This window comes from Akebia trifoliata, chromosome 8 (assembly GCF_017979445.1).
Source record: "Akebia trifoliata isolate Shusen 1 chromosome 8, ASM1797944v1, whole genome shotgun sequence".
Taxonomy (NCBI): domain Eukaryota; kingdom Viridiplantae; phylum Streptophyta; class Magnoliopsida; order Ranunculales; family Lardizabalaceae; genus Akebia; species Akebia trifoliata.
In genome coordinates, this window is record NC_141382.1 from 46,624,601 (window position 1) to 46,642,945 (window position 18,345).

General features: G+C 35.5%; 3 protein-coding genes across 3 annotated transcripts; 1 reads left to right on the top strand and 2 right to left on the bottom strand.

The window, feature by feature from the left end:
- The first annotated feature begins 435 nt into the window (after nucleotides 1-435).
- Nucleotides 436-902, top strand: LOC147397245 (EPIDERMAL PATTERNING FACTOR-like protein 8). Its single transcript, XM_086450194.1, has 2 exons — nucleotides 436-523; nucleotides 658-902. Exons 1-2 carry the CDS (start codon nucleotides 436-438, stop codon nucleotides 900-902), a joined length of 333 nt encoding a protein of 110 aa, XP_086306320.1.
- Nucleotides 903-4,067: 3,165 nt separating this feature from the next.
- On the bottom strand, nucleotides 4,068-10,894 carry LOC147397246 (protein WVD2-like 5). Its single transcript, XM_086452776.1, has 9 exons — nucleotides 10,615-10,894; nucleotides 9,349-9,590; nucleotides 9,029-9,271; nucleotides 8,869-8,930; nucleotides 8,536-8,613; nucleotides 8,325-8,424; nucleotides 8,148-8,219; nucleotides 7,928-8,038; nucleotides 4,068-4,743 (listed from the first exon to the last, which is right to left on the bottom strand). The coding sequence occupies exons 2-9, from the start codon at nucleotides 9,583-9,585 to the stop codon at nucleotides 4,357-4,359; spliced, it is 1,290 nt and encodes a 429-aa protein (XP_086308902.1). The 5' UTR covers nucleotides 9,586-9,590; nucleotides 10,615-10,894; the 3' UTR covers nucleotides 4,068-4,356.
- Nucleotides 10,895-15,154: 4,260 nt separating this feature from the next.
- Nucleotides 15,155-18,345, bottom strand: SD2-5 (S-domain-2 5). The gene has a single exon (XM_086452777.1). It carries the CDS (start codon nucleotides 17,670-17,672, stop codon nucleotides 15,222-15,224), a length of 2,451 nt encoding a protein of 816 aa, XP_086308903.1. The 5' UTR covers nucleotides 17,673-18,345; the 3' UTR covers nucleotides 15,155-15,221.

Genomic DNA, 18,345 nt, shown 5'->3' on the forward strand with positions numbered 1-18,345 from the left:
CACAACAAAAGTATGTGTGGCTGTGTGCCCTTGCCACGTCAGCCTTGTATCCAACCGCGTACCAAGACCAAGCGCATTCATCATTATTATGTTGATAATTGAATTGCGTAGTTAGGGTAGTCAAATCCTCCGGCAGAGCAGAAGATCAAATAGTAACTTCAGTTATTCAGACACTACAACCCAAAACTCAACAGTTTTCCATAAGAACCTAGAAAACATATCTTTTCTATTTGGGTTCTTCAGCTGCTTTAGTTGGTTAACTCTAAAGAATACTACAGGGATGTGTCTCTTCCACTGCCAACAGCACTTAACCCTTGTCTCCATATCTCCTATCACATCTCTCTCTCTCTCTACACAAACCTTCTTAAAATTTCCATTTGGTTTTGTCCTCTTGACCCTTTTATATCACCCACAAAACATCAAAAGATCAGACTGATGGCTTCACAAAGAAGCTGCCCAAATGGGATGAGAATTAGTATGGCAATTCTCATATTTTCTCTCACATTTCTACCATCCAACCCAGGTAAAAAGAAAAAGAAAAAACCCAATCTCCAATTTCTCATGACCGATTAAAATCCAAAATGGGTTTTTCTTTTTTTGAGACTGACTATTGTCTTTGTCTTTTATTTCTTTTTTTCTATTTAAATGTTTGGGCAGTCGTGGCAGTGTTTGCAAGCTATGGTAAGGCTTTGAAGGAAAGAAAAGTGGTGGAGTTGGGTTCAAGACCACCTGTGTGTAGGAACAAGTGCTTGAGTTGCAGGCCTTGTAAGGCTACTCTTGTTATCCCACCTCACAGTACTAAGAGAAGCTTTAATTTTAAGGTGTCATCTCAAGAGGAAGATGATACTTATTATCTCCTCTCATGGAAATGCAGATGTGGTGATAAGATCTATCAACCTTGACAACTGATTTCTCTCTCTCTCTCTCTGATATGTACTCTCTAACTCTTAAGTCTTATCTGCTATAGTTTACAGTTCAACACATTTCTTGTTTCTTTTTTTCCTCGTATCTCAACCGTTTACTTATGCTTGGGTTGAGGCAAGAAAAGTCTATTTTAAACTCTACTTGAATGTTCACCGAGTCATGTTAACTCACGACTCAACTTGTATCATTCAATTAAATTAATTAAAATTAGAAGTGGCATGTTGATTAAAGAATTTTTAAATATTACATAGTAAAAAAGATATTTTTGTAATTTTGAAAACTAACCAACGTTTTTTCAAAGACGTGGGATTGCAATTTTCTTTAGTTTTTATTATTATTTAAAATGATCCTGATTATATTAAATTTAAATATTAAAATAGGGGGCATTGTTGGAATTCTAATTTTGGTGCTTAATCACTTATACACCACTTTTCTCAATATAGTTCTAAAGAAATATGGGAGTGTTCAAGGGCCAAATATTTTGTTCTATATGAGTTAGAAGTTTTCCAATAGATTGATTTCTTGTGAGAATGATTCACTTGGAGATCATTCTCACAAGAAATTAACTCATTCCAAAACTTCTACCCGTAGTTTACAAGTTGAAGAATTATAGATCGTCAATTATTTATAAATCACTTTTGATGGGGTTAGAAGTTTCAGAATGAACTGATATTTTATGAGGATGATCACCTCATCATAGACATCATTTTCTATAAAAAAAATTAACTCATTCTAAAACTTTTAATCCATATAAGACAAAACACGTTGACAAAATATTTGGCTCTTGATCGATCCCAAGAATTCTTTTTTTTTGTATGTTTAAGTAAAATATAGTATTAATTATTTATTTATTTCTAAAAGTATTAACCACAATAATTGCATATAGAAGGTGCTAGCTAGCTTAGTTAGAAAAGTTTTTGAGTGAGAATACCAGAGACCTAAGTTCAAATCTTATTAGCATTGAGTTACTGAAATCATTAAAAACAGGCCAAGTTTTTGATCGACCACCTGAATTTTCAGGGTGAGTCGTTGCTTCAAAAAAAAGTTGATTTCAATGAGTTTTAGAGTCAGATATCAATATATTCTATCGAGTAGATTTGATTCATTCAAATTCCTAGTCGACGACTTGAACTCATGACCTCAAAGTTGGTTTGCAAAGTATCAAACCAATTATGAGTCTAAGCCCTTATCTTATTGATTTGAAATAATGTGAACCATATTTCCTCGAGATTCACAAATGCGACGCCCATGTCATTAAATCGTTTCCTTCATTTACAATGATATTTATGCAGCGGCTAGGATGTCTTTTAAACTTTTCTGTTTTTGTTTTTGGAATGAAACGGTTACAGGTAGGTTTTACCTTTGAATGCTCCTGAAGTGAAGTACAGCTATGATGGACCAATTAGTTCGGATCCTGCATTTAGGAGAAACCACGGCTCAATCAATGTTCTTGTTAACGGTTGCCCTTAGAGTACACGTTAAGGTGCAATAAATATACTTTAGAAATTGAATTTTATACCGAAAATACCCTTAAAGTTTTTATTTTACCGAAATACCCTTCAATTCCAATTTTCAAAGTGTATTTATTGCACTTTAACGATGAAAACCACTTATAATTTCTTTTGCGTGGATCCGTAGGAACCGCTTCAAAATTTTGAAGAAACCCTCTCCATTAAATTACATGTGGCAATTTCAAAGAGGATTTCAAATTTTGAAAAATGTAAAAAATGTGAAATAAATTCAAAACACCACGTGTCTTGTAATAAGGAGGGTTTCTTCGAAATTTGAAGTGGGTTGCCTGCTCCAAAGTCAGATTCACCCAGGTCAGTGAGTTGCACTAGAACACGCCATGTAGCATGGTCTTTATATCTTTGGCCCACCAAATAAGGATTAGGAAACGAACGCACTAAAACAGTCGACTTGACCAACGATGTCACAGTTGACTTAAACTTACCAAAGATGACGGAATTACAGAACTTCTATATATATTATCAAAGAAAAACGCCTTAGTGATTTGAAATAACACTCAAAGAAGCACTGAGAGTAGGAGTGGCAATCTTAACACCGTCTTGAACACCACATGAAAATGATTCGAAATGAATGGTTTGGATTGAGGTTAATTGGATTTGGGTCCTAATAGTCTTAACCCATCTAACACTACTATTAAATGGGTTAGGTCTGGGTTATAGATGCCAATCTGCTTAATCCGTTTAGTTATTTTGTCATTTACGTGTCATTTTAAATCATGAAATAAAATAGATATTTCAGATATTAATAATTATTTAAGAAAAAATTATTCAAGTTTTTTTTATTTTTATATAGAGTATTTTAAAATATTTTTCAAATAATTACTCATTTTCTTTTTTTTCTCAACCTCTTTAATTGGTTGTGATACATTTTTTTATTTTGAAACTTAATTTATCTTTTGTAATACTTAATTTAAGTTCGTAGATATTGATTTGTGGTAGTGTAACTTTATTTTTAGCACTGGTTCTAGATACAAATCAGGGACCTCTAATGGAATTTAATTTTTTTATACTTAAGATAAGAATTTTATTAAACATGAGTCAGGTCAGATTACCTATTTATTAAATGTTTCGGGTTTGAATTTAAATTTTGACACGATTTTTAAATGGGTCAGGTTTGACCTTACCTCAACACCACCCATTGCCACCCCTAACTGAGAGTCTACTTTAGCGTGTAAAAACCATTGATACAGGAAAATAGATGGTGCTTTACACACACAGTGCAACTTACAAATGTTAATCTCAGTCACTGTAGCAAGGCTCCTTGCCAAATTCTCCAAGGCTCCGACTCATTCCAAGGCAACGGGTGGGAAAATGCGATAGCACATTTTTATTCAAAAAAATAATAAAATAAAAAAATCAACTTTTATTAGAAAATCAAATTCCCCAAGTATGGGAAAATATTTTCACCCAAACCCTGAGAAAAAAAAATTTCTCAACTCTGATTGTCAAGTAATTAGGTCATTAGAGCAGTTTAATTGGATAAGTAAAAACAAAAGGTGTGATTGTTGGTTGGGAAAATAAAGACGATGATTTGGAACCAATTTTATGCTTGGTGGAATACAAAGCACTACCTCTGCAAAAATACGACCACAAGATCATCTCAACATGAAACCAGTAGCTTAACAACCAGCAAATTAACCCGACAAAAAAAAAAAGTTACAATCGACAATTGAGCAAAAACAACCATTAAAAATAATACTACGGTGTTGCGCATAAGGTGACTGGCAATCACGAAAACAAGCATAGAAACAACAAGCCATCTTCGCCGCAGGCTATGAACAAGAGAACAGCACAATCCATAATACAAAATCCTTTCACGCCTTCATCAATAGATCATTCTATTCTTTATTTTGAACTTCCATCATAGTATAAGGAAATGGTGTTGATATGCATTAACCCACCTTCATTTCTTCTCTTCAGAATGCTCGGACACAATGGGCTCACTCATGGCTTCGATTGCTGGCCCGCTGTCTTGGGTGGACTCAGTTTGGCTTGGCCCAATGGCAAGACCTGCCTTCTGGTCCATATTATGATGCTCCGCCAGTTGAGTTGAAGGTGTAGCCTCATCTGCCGAGATTGATTTTTCAGAAGGCAGTTTGGGAAGAGACTTCCGGAGTGGCTTCTTAGAATGTCGAGGCAATGATCCTTTGGTGATGCCATTTTGGGAGAGATTTACATCCAAACTCAGCCGGCCAGATCGACGGCTACGACTGCTATTTCCTTCATCTTCGGCACTAGTTGAGCTCTTATGGCGACCAAGCTTGGGAGATTTGGCTCTTGTCGGCGGTATCTGCAGCAACAGAGTTAAAACATGAAATACAAAACATTTTTGGAAAATGATAGCACAGCCTCATATAAACAGTTCAGCCTGCATTTTTTGCCCAGAAGATTGATGTATAGCTCAAAGTCTAAGTGAACATTGATTGCAGAGGAATTCCCAGGTCACTGTAAAAGAATTTGTCCTGTTTTGTGGTTCTCTACACTATGTTGTCAGTTCCGAGCCCAGACAAAGGATGGAGGTTTAAGCCAGGTTGGCAGCTGATGCAAATTATTTTGCCATATTCTAATATGAATCCATTATCCTCCAAAACAATAGATCATAGGTGTACAATGAGATATTTTGTTTCTTAGTTCACTAGTTCAATTCGCTTTCACTCACTATTTTGGTTTGCTTATATATATACACACACATCGTGCAAAAAAACCTTTTTATGCAAAATATATAACCCACATAATATCCAAAAACCATTGTTGTATCAAGTTCATATTAATCAAACTCTAACCTCAAGTATTCACATTCCCAAAAGCAGGCACTAGCCTCAAGTATTCATATTCCCAAAAGCAGGCAAATAAATAAATGTTCATTTGGTGATGTACTTATTTAGTGCAGTAATTTGACTATTTGGCCAGGATTTAAAAGATTCAACAAGGATCATGGTTTTAATGTTGTGGATGGAAAATGGGATAATGAAGCCACAATTTTAGATCCAACATTCTTCTCATTTAATATTATATTCAAATCATAATCCCTGGAGGTTAAAATTCCACAAGGATCAGAATGCAACATTACAGATGGAAAATGGGAAAAAGTTTTGCTTTGTTTTATCCCGTACCAAGGCTACTCTCAAATCCCCTCCAACTCGCTCAATGTTTCCTAGTCTACCCATTTATTTATGCTATATCCTTATCTCAGTTACACCCAGTCTATCAATTAGTTTTTTTTTTTTTTTTTGCTCACCATTTAAAGCAAAGGTTGCACAGCTGGACTGCGTTTAAATATTGGGAAGTGTATATGAGGCAGTTTGCCTTCATAATCCAAAGCACAAGACTTGATCTTTTTCAAAAACACTACAAATTCCCCGAAAATCACTATGCAAATTCAAAAAATGGATTAACTATATAAATGAATGACGAAGAAAAGAAAATTAACTTGTTAGCTTTTCTATTTTATAAATTTCCTTAAAGGTGTGTGACTATATTAAACCACACACCTAACATAAAACCCAGTATCATTTGCTCCCAATAGTTAACATATGCACAATGTCATTAATAAAATAAGCAATTAATCGGATTCATTCATAGATAATAATAATAAATTGAATCACAATTCCTAAACCAAAGTTAACAAGTTCCATACAACCAATCATTTTCTAACCACTACCAACCAAAAATAGGAAGAATAGGCTAAAACATAACGAGAAAATAAATTTTGATATTACTCATTAGAAGGGAAATTGTGCTTTACAACTACACAAGTTTGAACTGTTTCTTTGTAAGGATTGCATGGGAAGATAAAGGAATGAACAAAACTTAAAAAATGGAAAAGGAAAAAATTATTAAATAAGAGGTAGAAGATGACCTAAATCATCTTTATTTATATCATTTTTCCGTTAACGATTATTGCAGACCAAAAAACAGATCAATTTTTAAAGGTTCAGGTTGCAAGATTACCATGCTAAGTCCAGGTTAAGCCTCGGATGTTCTTTGCACATTGTTCCCATTCTAGGTTAAGTCTAGCTTCTTGGACTGCATATAATTTTACTTGGTCCTAGTCGCAAAAAACCATGGGTGGTTGAACAAGGAAATGTAGGAATGAGATCAAGGAACTAGTAGTAGTGTCAATGCAGGAACACACTAGGAACTTCTTGTCACAAATTATTTCTACTTTGAATTATTCAGGAAAAGAAAAGCAACATTAGAACCATGATACATTTACAAGGTTTCTAACAGTCGTACAACACTACCTAGAGAGATTCCAGAGTGTGAGCAGGAGCAACACCTAGGGTAAGGTTTTTGCAATTAAGGTCTTCATCCAACGTGGCTTAAAACATATGAATACTAAGGCATCCATCCATAGTTCTAGTTACTTTGTTTCATGGTCCCACCTACGACATCAAAAAATAACATACATCAAGGGACCTCAATTTATCTGTAACTAATGCAAAAGTTGATGGGCCTCGCTTGTCTCACCAAGTCACCATCAAGAACTCGCCTTTATTGATGTTCTTAATGTTAACAACTCTATGATGTAGTCATGCTGGATCTCTGATATACTTGCTCTGTCATTCTCTCATAGTTGCATTGTGACTTCATGCTTAGTTATGGTCATGCATATTTCATATTTTTTTTCCCCATGTTTTTAATGGGATTTTTAAGCTTTCCAAAATTATATGGTACTTTGATGAAATATTCAACAAAATATTTCCATTTCTAAGCAAAAGTATACAGTTACATAATTAAAACATCCATAACTTTTGGTTAATTGTTGATCATGGCTAGCAAGGAGACTAGATGTTCCCTCATTACTTACAAGGGTATTGAACCAAGATGTTTCAGACACTTTCCATGACAGGAGAGGCACACAATACAAAAGCTGAAACTAAAAGCATTATAATTAATATATACATATACATAGGGGAGCGTTCAAGGGACATAAGTAAAAACAATCATTTTTCAAAATATGGATTAGAAGTTTTTCGGATTGAGCTGATTTTTTGTGAGGATGATCTCTATGATGAGAAGATCATCCTCACAAAAAATCAGGTCAATCTGAATCTTCTAACCCCAACAAAAGTGATTTAGAATGTGGACTGTCAATTTTTTACCAATAATTTGTAAACCACTTTTAATGGATTTAGAAGTTTCAGATTGGGCTGATTTTTTGTGAGGATGATCTTCTCATCAAAGAGATCACCCTTTAAAAAAATATCAGCTCAATCCGAAACTTCTAACCCATATTTTGAAAAATGATTGTTTTTACCTATATCCCTTGAACACCCCCAATATATATAGGTAAAGGATTAGTGGTTGGCAAAGTGAAATTGGGTTCAAGGGGGTTTGAACCTAGGATGCGGGAACAACACTTCACACATCTTATAAACTTATCTAAGTCGATAGGTAAAGGGTTAGTGGTTAGCAATGTGAAATTATGTTTAATATCATTAGTGGCAATATAAACACAAAAAATAATGTACCTTCTTCAACTCCACCTTAGGAGGTGCAGGTTCCTGATAGAAACTTGGCATAGGTGTTGCTTTAAAGGTTAAACTCTTCCTGAGAAGCTTAATTTCAGCTTCTTGACTTTCCTGTAAAATGATTATGCATGATGTCAAAAAAAAACGAAAACAACAAAACATCCTATACCAGTCACAGTCAGTGAAGAGCTTTCAACCCGAAGAAATAGAATGAAGCCACCTTGGATTTTGCCTGCAAGGTGGTTTTCTCCACTTCCTCTGCATGGATCTTTTCCTCAAGTTTTGAGTAGAACTGTCCAACACAAGTATAGAAACCATCCTCAGCTGATTAAGTGTTAATGCCACCACAAATATCCATATGATTAACCTTGATTGTGGGACCAAAAGTAAGACTAACCTCTTTTCTTTTCTCAGCTCGTTCATTACACTTAAAGCTGAAGCTATAGGCAGGAAGAGTTCCCACTCTAGGGGCTTTTGGATCTCCTGCATTCGGGTTTCTATAGAAACTTTAAGGATAAAGACAGCCTTCATAACATACAGTAATTGAAAGACATATACATCCTGGAACCCTATAAGCTCAACAAAATGTCAACAGTTGCGAAGGATACGAAGATGAAAGATTTGTGTCTCCTTCAACTTTTTTTAGTGGTCCTTGTTTCAGAAGCTTCAGATGTTTTGCGTGCTCCCTACGACGAGATATCAAATTTCACAGGTGACAAGTCAAGAAAAAGTTATACCAAATCAGAAAAACATCTGAGACCTAATCAAAACAAACAACTCAATTCCAAAGAGTATTAGAGCTTTCTCTAAGATGAGATCTACAACGAAATGTACACAACATTATTGGAGCTAACTATACAATAAAAAATGTACACAGTTAAAACTCCGTGTATCCAAAAGAGACAAACAAGTACACTAACAAGGAATGCACGCATACTTACCTCTGGCTGTCAGATTGCGACACATGTAAGGCAGATGACATTAACACAGACTTTCCAGATTGCTGTTCAACACAATATGATACAACAGGAAAAATTGACCTTGGTTTCAGAAGTGACAAGAGTTTACCAATCAAGAAACCAAAGGCGAAAATAACTTTACCTGCGAGTGCTGAGAAGCACTAGGTGCAGACGCTGATTTTGTTGCCCTGCTCAAATGTGAAGTCGAAGTAACTGAACCATTTGAAGCAGCTGATGTTGCCTCCACATGTTTCCCATCTTTCTTTTTCTTCTCCAAAGTCTTCACAACAGGTTTGGTGCTTGAAGGAGTCTCCTCCTTACTCTTCACTTGACCCTTCTGTGTTTGGGAATGGATTGTACAATCCAAGTCTTTCTCTCCCGATTCCTATAAAGTAACAGAAAAACTAAGAAGGGTTTCAAATCAAACCAACCGAAGCAAATTCACATGACCGAATGACACACCTTTGATATGACCAATCCATTGCTTTCTTCCTGAATCTTGGATCCCTCTACCACCTCTCCTGTAGATGGTTCATCAGTTCCACTCTCTTCCAAAGACATTTCTTTCTTACTATCACTAGTCCCATTTACTTTTTCCAACACAACTCCTTCCTTTCCAGAGGAAGGAAACTGCTCAAGAACACCATTTCCATGACCTGCCTCGACTCCAGTACTGGTCATAAGATTATCAGCATCCATGCACACTGCAAAATACAAAAGCCAACAATGATAATTTTCTTTTCTTCAAATCCTCTCCCAATCAAATTTTTATATGAAATATGTATATAACACATGAAATGAATCACCACTACAATCTTTTTTCTCTCCCAAAAGCATAAAGCTACAAATTTAAGGGAAAGATTCTTATTGAATCAGCATTTAGAGTCTGAGAGAATTGTCAAAAGTGTTGATTTAAATTTCTTATGTTCGGCAGAAAAAAATCACTACTTCTATGTTGTTGGTAATTTTCTCATAATCGAAATGGGGGAAAGGCATTTCCATATGACATGAATGTTTGCACACAGCATATGTAATAATTAAAATATTAAACTGCTAGCGAAGAAGCACCTAAACAAATTAAAAAAACAAAACAAAAACATGAGGATTTCTCCCAAATCTACAATCAGAAGACAGGTTCTAACCCTATTTATCCATTTGAAATGTGATATCCAATCAGATACTACGGATCAAACTTCATACCTTCCAAAAGTGATTTTCTTACTAAATAATTGTTTGAAATTTGAATAGATTCATCCAAGAAAAAAAAATTAAGATAAATTTATTTGTTTTAAAACGCATCACTTAAGTTGGAGTTTTTTTGGTGGGATCCTGATTCGTGAATGATTGTTTAGAACGTATGAAGTTTCAAGGACAAAATATTCAGATACTAGGGCATCTAAAGAAGAGATTCCACTGTCTCAGTTAAACATTCATGTTCATTTAGATAAGAATCGCAAAATAGAATTTGTCTTTTAGGGCATCAAGCACGTCGCAGAACTTAAGATCTGCGGAATTAAAACTCTACTAATAAAAATGTCTCACCTTTCAGATTCTCAAAAGCTAATAAGATTCACACAGAATATGATATCCACATCAAATACAGATGAAAAACATTTCCTAAGATCTAATCAAACGAATCGATCTCCTCACATTCGTTCGCTTCAGGATTAAAGCTTCAAAAGAAAGAACTGTAAATGATTTGAGAATTTTTCTAGCAAGTTTACTTACCTAAGAAGAGAACTCGAGCATCAAAATGCCATTAAAGCCTAGCTTCAGATTCAAAGAAGTAATCTTAAAGTCGAAACAGAGAGATGATTCTGAGAGAAAATATAGAAAGATCTGAGATTCCTTCTTCTACTAAGGCGCGACCGAACAGATGAAAAGTTGAAGATGCTTTAACAGATCACACTGTTGGATCTCCAACGCCATGATCGTACGGATCACCAAAATATAGATCGAAAATAATTTATTTTTTTCTTTAAAAAAAAAAAAATCCTCTTTTTTTTTTTTTTTTTTTTGAACTCCTGCCTTGATTTAATCCCCTCTGTCCGCAGAGGGAGAAAAAGAGAGAACAAAGCAGTAAAACCCGGTATCTCGTCTCGGACAATACCGAGTTGACCCGTTTGAAACATGTTGTGTGGAATGAGTCAAACAGTTTAATTAGTTTACGATGGTTTGGTTGGACGTATCTATAGAAAAAATTGTATTAATCCCTAGGAGATCAGAAATCTATATTTTTGCTATCATCCTAACCATCCGTTTGATGGAGAACTTTAACGGTGGATTGAGTCTAGAAAATTCATTTTTTTCTTGTTGTAAAGTGAATTAGTAACTGATTCATCACAAAATCGATTTTCATCAGTAATAAATATTTACATTATTAAAATTTAATTATTTTATATAAAAAAATAGGAAATTCAGTTCACTTAGCTGAGTTTTAAAAAATTCGATTAACATCTCAAATCTTGACCAATCAATGTGATGGACAAGAGTAGTGCTAGAGTGACCTTAAGGTTGTACCTCATATCACACATCTTGACGTGCATCTCTGTTTCAAAAAGCATCAGTTCCTATACACTTTCACATAAGGATGTACGAGATGAAGTACAATCTTGAGGTCACTTCAGCATTGTTCGATGATGGACAATGCACATTTATCTTGACAGTTAATCTCAGAGATAGGGATGACTCACCCAAGTCATCTCAATTTGGAGTGAGTTTTAAAACCCTAAAAACTGCCGAGCCGGATAAGATTGGTTTAATTAAGGATAAAGATTAGTCGGAAAAAAATGATGCAATCTCAAATGTGGCTACTAGCTTAATTGGTAAAATCTTTGGGTGATGATACCTGATACATGCGCTCAAATCTCACCCACATTGGCTTACTAAAACATAAAAAATTTCATGTAAGATCCAAATTAAAATGAAAACTACTTTTTTCAATCAAATAATTATAAGTAATGAAAAAAAAAAAATCTATGTATCATTGTTGGTCAATGACGATGCCTTTTGTCAAGGGACGAAGACCTTATTTTGCATTTGATTAAGGTGATAACCCTAATATCTATCATTGTGAGTGTTGGTGGGGGGGATGTATTTCAAAACTGCCTTAGTTGTAAATGGGATGGATTTGGATGAATTAGCATGTTAAAATCTTCTTCTCCATCTACACTCTCCTAACGTCATGAAATAAGTTCTAGAGCAAGTTAAAGAGTAACCCTTACGGGTTGGCTCAATGGCAAATTTGGACCGCTATGCGGTTGATGTCCATAGGTCATGAGTTTGATACCTAATATGAGCATTAATTCTTCAGGGGCCACCCATGAAGGTGCACCCTCACTTACCTAATGTGTGTGATGTGCGAGTATTGCATATGCCCCAAGAGTAGTCCTTGGACCAGATCATGGTCTATGGACTGGGCAAAACCCAGATACGGTCCAGTCCACTGTCTTCAGGGATACTTAGTTATCAAAAAATAATAATAATTAAAGAGAACTTCTAGTGTTAATTAGATTTATTGAGAAAATGGTAACAAATGTTTTGTGACAACTAACCATGAAAATCTCAAAAGGAGAATAAGATTTGCGTTGTGGGGATGGATCATATCGAATTCGTGTTAATACAGGAAAATCGTTTTCTCATTGAAAATGATTGCTCAATCATACACCTCATATCACATCTTTCAGAGAAGCGAATTATTTCTAGCACACGCATGAAGAACATGAATGGCACATTTAAATAATAAATTTATTATTTAAAATACATTCAAAGGGATAAGATAATTATTTAATTTCAAGAGAATTAGTATTTTCTGCTCTCTCACACACACACACATCCAAATCAGAAGGTATCCTTCATTTTTCTCAATGGGGACCTTTGTAAAGTGCTACCAAACGATTCTCACTCTTTTGTTTGTTTGCTTAGAGTTTGGTTATGGGTTTTGTCTCTAAACTCAAATCAAGAAAGTTCGAAAAAGGGCAGAATTTTCAAAAAAGTAACTTAAATTCAAAGAGTTATAAACAAATATGCCTTTTCAATATTTATTATTATTAATAAAGATAGGGACATAATCTTTATCTTGTGACCCTCTTTGGTCATTAAAAATGTTGTTGGATGCTTGATTGTCCTCTGTTAATCATTTATTGATAAATATTTTGCCGTCCCAAAGTGTCATTGTAAAAGATAGTAAATTTTTACGGTGTAAAACTTTATGAGTTTAGAAATGGCAAAGGGACGTGAAAAAGAAAAAGAGAAAAGTAATGAAAGAACGAAGATATAATAATAGGGATCACTAGTTATAAGTCGCACCCCATCCTTAAAAAATGTCATATTTAAATTTTGATTTTCTTAGGCTGTGTTTCGATTGCGAGAAATGGAGAGAAGAGAAAGGAAGAAAAAAATAAATGAGTTTCTTTCTATTTCTTTTGTTTGGATTGTTAAGTGGGGTGATGAGAGAAAAGAATTTGTGAGAAGAGAGAAAAAAATACGAGTTTTCTTTCTCTCCAAAAGTGGAGAGAATATGAGAGAAATGGAGAGAAACCCCGTTAAAATATTTTATAATTTCAACTCTGGCCCTAGATCTCTTTTAAGATATTTTAAAATTTCAAAGTTGTTCCAAGTTCTCTCCTGTCCATCCAAATCTAAATATGGTGGAGAGAAACTCATTTATTTTCTATTCTCTCTTCATGTTTCTTGATCCAAACACAGCGTTAGGTCCAAAGTCTTGGACACTTTATGTCCAATGAAGGAATATCGACATTAATTTTCAAAGAATAATGCTGAAGTGACCTCTAGATTGGACCTCACATAGTACATCATGATGTTAAAGTATATGGGAATCATAAATGCTTTACCTCGGGATACAAGTGAAAAAGAATCTATGAATCCCATCCACTTTCATGTCAAAAAGTGCGATACGAGATCTTATCTTGAGATCACTCCAGAATGACTCATTTTCAAGAGCTAAGGATCTGTATAATTTGCCTGAGAAAATCAGCTCAAAAAAGTTTTTTTTTTCCGGAAAAATTCAATATGATGGCCTTTGACTATGCATTTTCCCTAGAAAATTTCTGTATTAATGAGAAAATATTCATCAACACGATAGTCCAAAAAATGATTTTCTTGTCAGGGTGGAAAAATCCTTAAGTTTTTCCCTAACGAGTATTCCAAATCCCAAAACAAAAAATCTACTCTCTTATTGACATATTTTATTTTGTGATCATTTGGCCTTGTTGGGACACATTCTTGAGAGCTTGCAGGGACCTTCATTTTGGAAATATTTATTGGGCCCTATAGCTAAGAGTGAGGACTTGAGATCCATGTAAAGAAATATATTATTTAAGTGATCAATAAATGAAAATTTTCAACTTATTAACAACTTAAATCCTTAATCCAATTTCTTCCTAGGAAGGATAAGGATTACTCTTCGAAACCTTGTATGAGTGATTCGTCTCGACCAAGACATTGGTTGGGTGTAAAGAGTTAACATGTTACCCCCTTAATATCGATTCCTTATCATTAACATCAAAGCCTTATTGAAATGAAAACAAAAGAAGAATTAAAAAAACTACGATGAATTTTAAATTAATTGGATACTCAAAATGTTGTGCGGAAGCGTAATAAGAGTAAAGTTAAAAAAATAAAATGAACAAACAATATTTACATGATTCGGCAAATTACCTATGTCAAAGGACGAAAGGGAGAAAAATCTTCGATCAACAATAAAGATTACAGATTCTCTGTCCACTGCTACAAGGAACCTCTAAGAGAAAAAAACATAAATAAATAAAAAAAAACTATATATATATATATATATATATATATATATAATATCGTCTTGGGGCGCTCCCCCCTAAACCCCTGCATGGGCCCAGTCAAGTAGCCTGACTCAAGCCCACTCCGCATCGGAAAAGGTCCCTTTTAGTACAGCCTTGCCTCTTGAGGTCCAAGCCCAATAAGAATACTAGATATCTCGCAACACAAAGCTATCATTGAAGAAGGTTTTGGGTTTAAGGGATATGGTCTTATACAACCACAAAATAGTCTCTTCATTACTTGTAAAATTTGATGAGGTATTAAATATACTTGAAAAGAGAAGCTCCAATGGAAGGAAACACAATGGGCAGTAAGAAACTCAAATAAAATAGAATCACAAGGGAGACTACAGATATTAAAATCAGAAGGGCACAAGAAATAAGTTGGATCGAACAAGAGATGAAGCCTTCGTAATGGCTAGTAGTAAAAACTTGAGCTCTTATGGCACAAAGAATTTAAACAATAGAGATATTTATACTGGGATACTCTAAACTATATGATTTTATACAAAAAAGATACTGTTATCTTGGTCCTGATAGCTGAACAGCTGAAAGTAATGCGTCACTATTGCAATCTGAGGGTCCAGATGAAGTACCCTCATTGCTGATTGATTTAAAGAAACTCGAGTGAAGGCGGGAACCCATTTGAGAGGATGTTGGAGGCTGAGGCACAACACATAGACCTTCAAGCATTTGTACTACTTTACTCATGGATGGTCTTAGGTACATGTCTTCTTGTATACACCACAAAGCAACCTTAATAGCAGTAGAAACTCTCTCATCTTCTTCATTAATTATTAGTGTCCTGTCGAAGATCTCCTTCAGTTTTCTTTCTTCCATCATCTTCAAGGCATAAGTGGGGAAATGGGCTTTCTCTGAACTCTCTGTTGGATCAAAATTCTTCCTTCCTCCGATGATCTCAAGCAAGACCATCCCAAAGCTGTACACATCACTCTTTTCTGAAATGGCATAGTTTGTAATCCACTCGGGTGCCAAGTAACCCCTTGTACCTCTTAGTGTTGTGAACACATGGCTTTGTTCCCTACTCATCAGCTTAGCCAAACCAAAATCCGAGACCTTGGCGAGATAATTATCGTCAAGAAGTACATTCTCGGGTTTTATATCACAATGAACGATTTTCACGTCGCAGTCCTCATGGAGATAAGCCAATCCTTTTGCGGTACCAACAGCTATATTGAATCTCTTCTCCCAATCTAATATGAAGCCTTCTTTGTTTCTCTTGAAGATCCATTTATCGAGAGAACCGTTTGCCATGTACTCATATGCAAGAAGCCGATGAGTCCCCTCAGCACAGAAGCCTCTGAGTCTAACCAAATGGACATGATGAATGCTACCTATGATGCTAACTTCAGCTCGAAACTCTTTCTTACCCTGACCAATTCCCTCCAATTGCTTCACAGCTATTGAAGTTCCATCTTTTAGCATTCCTTGGTAGACCGAACCAAACCCACCCTGACCGAGCTTCACAGAGAATTTGTTAGTGGCATCTTCAAGTTCTTTGTAACCGAACCGGACAGGCATCCCGGATATGTTCTCTAAGAAATTATCTTCATCCGAGGATTCTTGGGGAGGTTTGGGCAATCTTTTCTTTTTCCAATGATATCTCAAACCCAGATAAATTAAACCTGCTATAACAAATACCGTAGCAATAACGATGATTGCGACAACTGGGACGTGTTTTTTGTCACTATTGCTGCTTCCCTCCCCTTTACTTGAGACCTTAATAAATGAAACATACTCAGTTGTTCCCTGATCAGACTGTTTCAAGCTTCCTATCTGATCAAACATGTAACAATTTCCCGAACTTGTATCAAAAAACAAAACAAGGCACGAACAGTTCCCGAGGCATGCATCTTTGCAACCATTTAGATCAGATTTTGAAACTGGTGAAACAAACTCGAGTGCAAAATAGGTCACTTTATCTTCAACATTTACAAGGTCCACCGAATCCTGTGAGCCATTACATGAAGACACAATGCCCGGGTTGCAATTTGCATGAGAGCTAAGAACCGTGGGGCACTGACACCGGATTCCAGTGTTACAGACATAGTAAGGACTGCAGGGTTGTGGTGTGTCACAAGGATCTTTTGGTATCTTCATTTGCTCCGCATTCCTTTGTCCTCCAATTTTAAGACTATTGAATGAGATAAACCCATCGTTGCCTAAAACAGCAGCCCATGTGATGTTGGGATCAGAATTGTCGGAGAAGATAAATTGCCAGAGTAGACCTTGGCTTCGATCAAACAACCTCCATGAATTAGAAACCAAGGACGAAGAGTAGACATCCCCACCAACTTTGTTAGTTATTTTCCGATTCTCCTTTCTCATCGACCAGTAAGGTTGTGGAGTTGACAATCCCGCATAGAGAATCAAGTCTCCAGACTTAATTTCTAGAAAATAACTCAAATTATTGGAGTTGGAATTGGGATTGTTTTCAAGTCTCATTCCCTCGACAAAATCCTGACCGGATAAAAGGGTATCAGTTGGATGGCTAAAACTCTGCCAAAGAGGTTTACTATCCTTCCCGAGCAGAACCAAGTTGCCTGAATTCCACAACTGCATTGCGGTCGCTCCTTTGCCAGCTGTTTCCGTAGACCAAACCTTGCGATCCCCGCTTTCTAAGTAGATATTTCCATTGTCGTGAAACACAAATTTATCGGAATTTGTGATGAGGGAGCCTCCATTGGCAGTCCAGACTACTGTTTTACTGTTCATGTGGACAACAACTAACAGAAACAAAGTGACATCTTGGGTAGGGGTGAAGCCAAAAGCAAAATTCGAGTTATTCGATAAGAGAAACAACCCGTCATTATCAATCCAATTCATTTGAGACCCTTGGAACCCTGGTGTAATCTGGTTATAATTCCGAATACTAGCGATACAGGTTTGTAATAGAAGAAAAATAAACAAAATCATAAACCCAATAGAATGAGAGGAAACATGAGTTTCCATTGATACACACCCCAACGGACCTGAATTCAGATAAGGGAGCTAAAATTGGAACTAAATTAAGAAGAAAGAAGAAAAAAACTTATAACCCAGATCAAAAAAATAAAATTATAGAACTATATCTTCAGTAATCTAAACTACAAAACTCCTCTTGGATCCTAATTTCAAAACTCTTTACTGAACCACACAAGACTAAAAGACCCAAAGTGGGAAAATAGCTTTACAACCCTAAAAGGTGATCTTTTTACATCTTAAAACTATGAAATCCTGCAATTACAAACTCCTTTATCTTTAAGTCTCTGAACTAAACAACACCAAACATAACCATAAGCCACCAGAATTCAACTATAAAAGATGGAATCTTGAATTATAATTAATGGGTTCTCTTCATCTGACCATGAATAGGAATGAAAAACACTTGAGACTGCGGGGAAGTAGCAACTGACCTCATTTCTCGCTTTTGTTGCAGAAACAATTGGATTTGCAGAAATGGGTTGTTGGGTTTTTGTCTGAATTAATGCCAAAACAGAGAGGATCAGATGAATCTATTTCATTGTGTTATGTTCTCTCTAATCTGCTAGAGATAGAGAGAGATCTGTGGTGGCCTTTTTCTAACTTTCTTCACGGTTTAAGACCAGTGAAGTCTTGATTATCTAGATTTATTTATTTATTTTAA

Excerpts from the sequence above, each read along its gene's own strand:
- LOC147397245 (XM_086450194.1), top strand. The coding sequence starts at position 436 with ATGGCTTCACAAAGAAGCTGCCCAAATGGGATGAGAATTAGTATGGCA. Across the intron at positions 524-657 it reads ATTTCTACCATCCAACCCAG|TCGTGGCAGTGTTTGCAAGC; the intron begins GTAAAAAGAAAA and ends ATGTTTGGGCAG.
- SD2-5 (XM_086452777.1), bottom strand. The coding sequence starts at position 17,672 with ATGGAAACTCATGTTTCCTCTCATTCTATTGGGTTTATGATTTTGTTT.
- LOC147397246 (XM_086452776.1), bottom strand. The coding sequence starts at position 9,585 with ATGGATGCTGATAATCTTATGACCAGTACTGGAGTCGAGGCAGGTCAT. Across the intron at positions 8,931-9,028 it reads GTGCTTCTCAGCACTCGCAG|CAATCTGGAAAGTCTGTGTT; the intron begins GTAAAGTTATTT and ends TGTGTTGAACAG. Across the intron at positions 8,614-8,868 it reads TCGCAATCTGACAGCCAGAG|GGAGCACGCAAAACATCTGA; the intron begins GTAAGTATGCGT and ends ATCTCGTCGTAG.